Here is a 9,651-nt window from a genome sequence, read left to right as displayed (position 1 = left end):
AGTACTTTAAGCTAAACAATCCTCAATAATCCTGGTGTGTAGCAAATATATGTGAGATGGGGGGGGCCTTATGAATTAGCAAAGATTCTATAAACAGGTTAAAAACTTGAGGGCACACTAGAACAAAAGTACTGCAATGGTAAGAAGTCTAATAGTCATGTACTTACCAGTTCACTAATACTAACTGTTTTAATGCCTGTCTTAGGTGACCGAGATAGCAGTTGTCCAGTGCTATTTATACTGGATGAATTTGACCTCTTTGTTCATCACAAGAACCAGACATTACTGTATAACCTTTTTGATATATCCCAGTCAGCACAGACTCCAGTAACGGTTATTGGACTTACATGCAGACAAGTAAGAAGTTTTTTGTTTTATAGAGCTTATGTTGCTGACATCTGTAATGTTTCATATGCTTTTCATATTTTTATTCTTAAGACTCATGCCTTAAGGAGACAATTCTGCTAACTTTGGAAACTTCTCCCCCTTACCTAGTGTTATATTGGCTTACTTTAAAAATTGATTCCAGTACAGATACAAAATAAGTGACACGAAATGCTACATATTCAGAGCAAATGGGAACAGACGTAGGAAAACAGGAATATGCTCCAGTAACCTTTCTTACTAAGAAAATGGAGGTTCTTTCAGATTTAATAGGAAGCAAATTTTTCCTGCATGTTAAAATAATCCAATATCTGTTTTAAAGATTAAGCATCTCACCAAAACAGGTACCAAAAGTTATAAAAAGAGAAGGACAACACAATAAGCTATTAAAGATGGAATTGAGGACAGGGTCATCTTCAGGGTATAGTAACAAACTTATCACTGGTGTCCCCCACAAAAAAGATTCAGAATAAGCACTAGAAATGACCTCAAACCATATTGACACCGTCAAAGAAGAATGCCCTTTCATTTCAGATAATTAAAAAGAAATAAACTATATATAAACTTCTACACTCTTAAGACATAGGGGAACACAGGATAACAATAAGCATTACCCAGTGTTACATTTTTGTTTTAATAGTAGTTTTATAATTAATATAACGAACTACTAAAAAGTAAAACAAACTAAATGTTGTGGGGATTACGTACAGTATGTGGCCACAAACTCAATAGTAGTAATTGTCAGCTGTCAATCTTCAGGCTTTCCTCATTAGGCTTTTGGGATCTCTGCTTTTTTTGTTCTGTTAGCTTCAATTTTACTGCTTAAAAATGGTTACGTTCCTGAGAAGAGGGTTAACTTGGACTTCTTTTACTACTTTGCAGGAGCCATGTTAATCCATTTCTCATTAGTTTTCCATCTAAAATAATATCAGGATCAACATTTGGTTACCTATCTCTTGTTCTAGAGCCTGCTGGTCTCTCTTTCCTCGTTCACTAATGAGCAAGAGTAGAAACTTGGATCGAACTACACTGTCTTCTTACCACACTATGAAATATGACAAACACTTTTTTTAAAAAGCAAACCTTTTTCACCAGTAATTGCTGCTATAACACTGCCATACTTACAAAAGAAAAGACTTCTGATCTAGACTAATTTTGGGAAGGGGCAGGGAGGAGGTAAAATCTTTCAGGCTTTTCTTGCATTCACTTTGTAAACTATACGGCAGTCTTGCATTATCATTAAGCACTAAGTCTCTGAATTCCTACAATACAATATGTCTTTGTGGAATACAAAGTACGTGAGTATTTAAAAAGCTGGTTAAACAACCATTACTTCAATCAAACACTCATATGATCATAACATTAACAATCTAGAAAAATATTATTAAAGGTTTTAATTTTTTTTCAATGCTCTTAAAGCAACAGTTAAAGATGACTAGGTCACAAGAAAAGGAAGAGGAGACTGTCTCAGAAAACAGTGGGCCTGCAATAGAACAAGTTTAGGGTACTTGATTTTTTGTTTTGGGGCAATGTCTAATGGGCAAGTTAATATTAGACCTATTAATGTACAGAATGTACCATAGTTAACGTACAGAATCTCTTCTGTTATAAAGGTTACTGTTTCCAGAGTCCATTACACTCTCCATCAGTGACTTATCTTAATTGGATTCAGGAGCAACATCTGTTTAAAATCAGCCTTTTTATAAAAATCTTCCATGTCTTTTAGAGTCTCATTAGATTTCATGGGAATTGGAGGTCGATATACAGTGGGTCATCAGATTGTGTCCAAAAGATTGTTTGTCCTGTTACTACTGTACTTTTTAATTTGTTTAGATTTTCATTCTTTCGGGAGATGATTTCATGCATTTTTAACCAAGCCTAAACCTTCCTGATTTCAGGGCAAGTAAAAAAGGCTGGAAACAAAGTAATCCTTCTCTGACCCAAATGTTACTGTAATAGGGAAGCAGTACTTAATTTTTCTTTTAATAGACAAATGCCAATTTTCTCTTATTTGTTATCTCTCTAGAGAAAAATCAGATCATTCTTCCTGCTCAAAAGCAGCCTAATAGTATTTGTGTGGTACATGAGAATTATTCTTCTAAAAGAGAAATGTTGGCTCTTGAAATTTTTCTGGGAAGATCAGGTTCAGCCTTCCAAAAGACATGTGAAATGACAGCCACCAGCCTACACATGTTTACGGCCCTGGTATGGTGGCTGAAGTATCTTGAATACAACCCAAAGTAATTGAAATATTTACTTAATCTATGTAAAAATTACTGTGTATCCCAGCCACTAATTACTGTGACTTACATAAATAGCTTGTAGTTGGGCATTTAAAAGGAACATTGTCAATTATAATATAAATTAGCAAGTTTGTTGTTTTAATAATCTAAAGCATGATTAGTAAAATGTTCAGGTTTTTTTTATTTATGCTGTTTGTACTTTCATCTTAGACTGTTTCACTGAATATCTCCATTTTTGTTTTTACAAGGATATTCTGGAACTCCTGGAAAAGAGAGTGAAGTCAAGGTTCTCCCACCGACAGATATATTTGATGAATTCATTTGATTTTAAACAATATCTTAGAATATTTAAAGAACAGTTGTATCTACCTGCAGAGTTTCTATACAAGCCTTTCATACAGAAATGGAATAAGAATGTTCAGGTAACTTGAAACAAAGGTGATAGTAATGAAGTAATTAACGTGTCTCACTGAAGCGTTTTGAAAAGGTTAACATTTATAAATTTGCTAAATTGCTGTGGTTGAAAATAGTGTTTTTTGTCTTTACCATCCTGTTTATTTTTGGTGTTCAGTATGTAAGAAAGAAATAACATGTGAAATAGCATATGTTTTCTCTTTTTGCTTCAAAGTTAAGACCTCTAGTTTTTTAGAAAAAGTCAGAATAGAACTGTTTGTATTATCATAGCTCCTAGTAACCCTATCCCCATTGTGCTAGGCATTGTCAAATAGAACAAAAGTACAATAAGACAATATTGGTCAGCAGACCAGTGGCTGAGCCCATTTTCAAGTAATTTTATTAATCTGAGTAAAGGATGATGTGATGAATCATGTGAATAGTGAATCATGTGCCATCTGAAATAATGCTGAGCAGATTGTGCTTGAATTTAAGTTCCCTTGAGAGGGAATGAAGTTTATACTGACCACGTGTCCTAAAGAGACTGTACATATAATATAGCTTGTATTGGGAATTAAACCTTGAACTTTGTTTAATAAGCTGGTTGTTAACATGTATATCCCTAGCTGTATTTCACCATTTGTGATATGAAACTGACAGATCTAACACAGCCCAAGGCAATTAGGTACTGAGCAGCATGTGGATGGGAAAACCAATCTGGGAACTGTAATAGTGCTAGTGACTTCATAGCACTTTGAACTATTGAGTCAGAATGCCCCAGAATAGCATTAAAACCACAGGGTGATTGTGCTGTCTTTCAAAAGAAACTTAGGTCCTGTTTCTGGCCATTAAAGAACACCTGGCACTTTGTATGAAGAACAGATATTAAATTAATAAAGTTTAAGGCCAGATCTAATCACTAGATAGTCTAGCCTGACCATGTGAAAATTATAGGCCATTACATTTCACCCAGTTACCCCTGTATCAAGTTCAATTATTTGTTTGTTTAAAGCATATTTTCAGAAAAGACACTCAATCTTCATTTGAAGACACTGAGATAGAGAATCTACCTCTTGCCTTGATATATGTTAGGAAAAGTGCCTTATTTCTAATTTGAATTTCTCTGGCTTCAGCTTTCAGCCATTGGATCTTGTTATGCTCTTCTTTGCTACATTACAAAGCCCTTTAGTACCTGGTTTTAGCCCCTTCTTCTGGGCATTTTTGGCATCTGTTATGGGATCGATTAAATATGCTTGATATCACCTCTTATTGTGGTGGACAGGCCATCCAAAGAAGTGGGTATTCACCCACGAAAGCTCATGCTCCTATTCGTCTGTTAGTCTATAAGGTGCCACAGGACTCTTTGCTGCTTTTACAGATCCAGACTAACACGGCTACCCCTTTGATATTGTGGTCATGTTTCTTTGCCCTTAAAAGTCTCAGTTCCATCCAAAGATGGCTGCATTTCAGTAGTGGATAAAATTATTCTAGTATAAGCAACTTGCAGGGTTTATTAACACACGCTTTTGGATTCTTTGGGGGTGAATGGTGCTTTAAAATATTAAAGACAAGGTGAATGAGGTAATCTTTTATTGGACCAACTTCTGTTGGTGAGAAAAACAAGCTTTCGAATGTACACAGCTGTTCTTCAGGTCTGGGAAAGGTACTAAGTGTCATAGCTAAATAAGAGGCAGAACACATTGTTTAGCATAAGTAGTTAACACACATTTCAAGAGACCATTCAAGGTGAAGATGCCTGTTACCACATCTCAGGGAAGGGGGGGGGGGGGGGGAGAGGAGAAAGGGACCTCTAGGGGGGTGTTAGTGGGTTATAGGTGGTTGTTTATAAGCCATAAATCCAGTGTCTATTCAGTCTGGTTTTTACTGTTTAGTAAAGTTATGAATTTAAGATCCCATGCTCATTTTTTGAAAGGGTGCAGATTTCCTTTGAAGATGAGGATTGATAAGTCAGAGTTGCTTTGTGAAAAGCATTCACCCATAGGTTATATGGTGTCCTGTCTTATCTTTGCTTTAGTCAGGAAACATCAAACTACAACCCATACACAATGGGGACACCATCCTGAAATAAATCTTTCCTAAAACCCCCCTTTTGGCCTTCAAACAACCCTCCAAACCTCTTCCTTATCAGAAGCAAGCTTCCCACAGTGGGGTAACAGATCCTGCCTAAAAGGAAAGGAGGGGGGGAGGAGGAGCAGGAGCAGGTGGAAGGTCTGTGGCTCCTCACAGCTGCCTGTGCGGCTCTTACCCCAGCCCAGCTCCAGCTTCCAGTCTGGCCTCGTGGTGGGACTTAAGAGCAGCAGCTGAACCATGGTAAAAGCCACCCGGGCAGCTGTGGGGAGGCAGGGACACTGCCAGGGGCTGTTCTTGGGGGGGGGCCTCCCCAACCCTGGGCAGATGGCAGGTCCATAGCTCCCCACAGCTGCTTAGGCTCCCCAGGCTGCTCTTACCTGGGCCAGGCTCCAGCTTCTGGCTTGGCTGGGATGCGGGGCCTCAGAGGGAAGAGGCGGGGCAAGGGGCCAGGCCTGGGTGAAAAGTGGACAGGCCATGCCTATCCACTTTCAAAAAGTGACAGGGCCATGGCCCCTTGGTCCCTCCATTCTGGTGCCCCTGCCCCACAGATCAGGACACAACAGATGCAAAATCTGCTGACCTATCTCCACTGTTACAATGATCAACACCCTCCACAACACACCTTTCAAGGTTCATGGGTCCTACAAATGCTTATCATATGTGGTGTACCTCATCTAGTGCATGAAATGCTCCCACAACAACTATGCGGGTGGAACCAATCGCTATGCTCTTGAATGAACTGTTGTAGGGGAAAAACACAAAAACCCCACATCACCTGTGGGTGAACACTTTTCATAGGTCAGATACTGAGTGATTGCTTTATCAGTCCTCATAGAATCCTAGAAGAAGATTAGGGTTGGAAGACCTCAGGTGGTCATCTAGTCCAACCCCCCTGCTCAAAGCAGGACCAACTCCTACTAAATCATCCTAGCCAGGGCTTTGTCAAGCCAGGCCTTAAAAACCGCTAAGAATGGAGATTCCACCACCTCCCTAGGTAACCCATTCCAATGCTTCACCACCCTCCTAGTGAAATAGGAGTTTTTTTCTAATATCCAACCTAGACCTCCCCCCCACTGCAACTTGAGACCATTACTACTTCTGTCATCTGCCACCACTGAGAACATCCTAGCTCCATCCTCTTTGGAATCCCCCACCCCCTCCATTAACAGGGGTGTTAATAGACCACTTATCCTTGAATGGTCCCTTGAAATGTGTTAACTACGTTATGCTAAACAATGTTCCACTTTTCCCAGACCTGAAGAAGAGCTCCATGTAAGCTCGAAAGCTTGTCTTTCTCCAATAGCAGTTGGTCCAGTAAAAAATATTACCTCACCCACCTTGTCTCTCTAATATCTTGGGACCGACACCGCTACAATACTGTATATTTTAGATTGTGTTGCAATTTTTAAAAAAATGATGACCGCTTGAAAAGCTGGTCAAAACATTGCAGCGTGGTATCAGAAATAGTCATGGCAACTTCTCAGGTTAGGCTTACTTTATTTTTGGATTCAGGTACAAAAGAGTTGGCTGAGGAGGGAGAATCTGCTAGTTGGAGTTTATACTTAACAGACTTGAAATATAACTACTGCTTAGGCCATGTCTACTCTACAAAAATGTTGACTTAACTTATATTCGCATACCGCCACCACGGTTATTAAATTGCTTGTGTGCTCACACTTGACTCCTTGTATCAATTGTATTGTCAGTGTGGGGCATTATGGGATACTTTTTTCAGGAGCCAAGTCAACCTAAGCAAGGCAATAGCTACACTGACAATATGTTGAATACATCAGCCATGACTCTGTGCCACTCAAGGCAGTGTTAAATTGGTGTAGAGGCACCTGGGAGCCAAATTTAAGTGAAGACACTTCCACAGCTACTTCAACACAAGACAGCTTATGTCGACAAACATATAGTGTAGACCAGGCCTAAGTAAGATCTCAGGAGAGGGAGTGGCATTTGAATGATCCATTTGAAGAGTCAATAGTATGGAAATAAAATGGAGTATTTCTTATTTAAAGAGACTATAAACTTGTCTGCTGAGAGGCTGATCTACAACGTGTTGGCCAGAGGAGGTAAGTTACTCTGAAAAGGCAAGCTGAATTGCTTTGTGTACAGCTAGTTAAATGATTAAGAATCATATGTGGTTTTAAAACCATTAAAATATGGCTACAAATGAGAAAATACATGAATTTCTTTCAATAACTTTTTTCAATAGGTGTGTGTATATATAATCTAGAAGTTTTACAATGATCACCATTCAGAGTAGCAGCCGTGTTAGTCTGTATCCGCAAAAAGAACAGGAGTACTTGTGGCACCTTAGAGACTAACAAATTTATTAGAGCATAAGCTTTCGTGGGCTACAGCCCACTTCTTCGGATGCATATAGAGTGAAACATATTGAGGATATATATATACACACATACAGAGAGCATGAACAGGTGGGAGTTGTCTTACCAACTCTGAGAGGCCAATTAAGTAAGAGAAAAAAAACTTTTGAAGTGATAATCAAGATAACTCAGTACAGACAGTTTGATAAGAAGTGTGAGAATACTTACAAGGGGAGATAGATTCAATGTTTGTAATGGCTCAGCCATTCCCAGTCCTTACTCAATCCTGAGTTGATTGTATTCTTGTAAGTATTCTCACACTTCTTATCAAACTGTCTGTACTGAGCTATCTTGATTATCACTTCAAAAGTTTTTTTTCTCTTACTTAATTGGCCTCTCAGAGTTGGTAAGACAACTCCCACCTGTTCATGCTCTGTGTGTGTGTGTGTGTGTGTGTGTGTGTGTGTGTGTGTATCCCCTCAATATATGTTTCACTCTATATGCATCTGAAGAAGTGGGCTGTAGCCCACGAAAGCTTATGCTCTAATAAATTTGTTAGTCTCTAAGATGCCACAAGTACTCCTGTTCTTTTTAATGATCACCATGTATTTCAGAGCTGGAAGAGGATTCAACTAGTGGCATGTTTAGTATTACTGCCTATACAGTTTAATACTAAATGGACTGTAATTTCACTCTTTTCAAGTTATACTTGTGGAAATCTTCTCTACAAGAGCTTAGCCTGTCTTTCCCCCTTAAAGAAAAATTCAGTGGTTTTTTTCAGAATTTTGTTCTGATTCCACGATAAATATTAATACTGATTAATAAAAATAGGTCTGGTTAGCTGACCAAGAATTTTCCAGTTGGATAAGAACCAGTGCATTAATTTTACCAGTGTATCTTAAAAATTCCATTTTTAGTCTCTTTCAGAAGACAGAACAGTGCAAGACTTGCTACAAAATCATTTCCACTGCAGCAAAGACCTGCGATCACTTCACATGCTATTGGTATGTTATGTATTGATATTTGTTTCTAAAATATTGTTAAATCTCATGAAATTGCTAATACAGTAGCCTGTGAGCTACAATTATTTTTCATACAAGTTTAATTGAGCTTTACGTGAAATATCTTATTGGATAGGTTTTTTCAAATGTGATTAGCAGGCCTATTTTGATCTCTAAGTAGACTTAAAGAAGGTGTTTTGGTTTCCTGGTCTCCCTCAACATCCAGTGCTTTCTGCTTGGGCTTATCTGGGGGCCATTCAGGTGGCTTCATACCTTTTTGTGACGTGGCCTTCAGCCGTCCTGGCTTCTCCTGCCAGATACGTGGGTTTCCATGGTGGACTGTCACAACATCTGGCTTCCTAATTATCAAGTAGAGAGAGGAACATAAACCAAATTGGCAGAGCTGCCCTCTAAGCAGCTTTTTGGGAAGAATCTGGCCAAAGCTCAAATATCCATTGACCAAGTCCTCTTAGTGTTCTCAAGGTTTTCAGAGGGGAGGGGCTTACACCAGTCATCCTCTTGGAAGCAGTCTTGTTCCAGGGCAGTCCAAGAGTCCTTCACACTTCTTTTTGAAGAAGATTCCCTACAGACAGAACTCTATATCAATTGCATTGCTGAACGCTTCCCTCAAGCAGCCCAAATAAAGCCTTGCTGGCCACCACCCTACCCCTTTTTCAGTCATCTTATTAGAATAGTGGTGGGCAACCTCCGGCCCGCAGGCCACAGGCGGCCAGTCAGGGTAATCCAATGGCGGGCCACGAGCCAGTGTTTACATCAACGATCCACAGGTACGGCCACCCGCAGCACCCAGTGACTGCGGTTCGCCGTTCCCGGCCAATGGGAGCTACGAAAAGCAGCAGTCAGCATGTCCCTGCAGCCTGCGCCGCTTCCGAGTTGCCATTGGCCAGGAACGGCGAACCATCGCCACTGAGAGCTGCGGGGGGCTGTGCCTGTGGAGGGTCAAGGTAAACACTGTCTTGCAGCCCGCCAGCGATTACCCTGATGGGGTGCAGACTTTTCTCTCTCCCCGCGCTAGAGAAGGTCAATTCAGATCTTTCTCTTATGCCTGGAATTATGAATCTTCACTACCTGTACACAAGAAGTGATTAGTTTAGGATATGCCACAGTTCCTTCCTGGATATCCTCCTGCCCATCAGATCTGGAATGTAGAGGTAGAGAGCTGAGATCTTCTGGACGAAAAGGCCATCT

At 39.8% G+C, this 9,651-nt stretch overlaps 1 protein-coding gene across 2 annotated transcripts in view; it reads left to right on the top strand.

Annotated features, from left to right (window-relative positions):
* The window catches only part of ORC4 (origin recognition complex subunit 4), a 57,629-nt gene that overhangs the window by 37,639 nt on the left and 10,339 nt on the right, over nucleotides 1-9,651 (top strand). For both annotated transcript variants that reach the window (XM_024217074.2, XM_029910537.1), the window contains 3 exons: nucleotides 206-357; nucleotides 2,876-3,049; nucleotides 8,359-8,445. In XM_024217074.2, the coding sequence (XP_024072842.1) occupies nucleotides 206-357; nucleotides 2,876-3,049; nucleotides 8,359-8,445 (413 nt within the window). The remainder of the gene's footprint in view (nucleotides 1-205; nucleotides 358-2,875; nucleotides 3,050-8,358; nucleotides 8,446-9,651) is intronic.

Source organism: Terrapene carolina, unplaced genomic scaffold, assembly GCF_002925995.2.
Source record: "Terrapene carolina triunguis isolate 2854851 unplaced genomic scaffold, T_m_triunguis-2.0 Scaffold62, whole genome shotgun sequence".
NCBI classification, from domain to species: domain Eukaryota; kingdom Metazoa; phylum Chordata; order Testudines; family Emydidae; genus Terrapene; species Terrapene triunguis.
The sequence above is the reverse complement of the archived record's forward strand: the minus strand, read 5'-3'. Positions and strand labels throughout refer to the sequence as shown.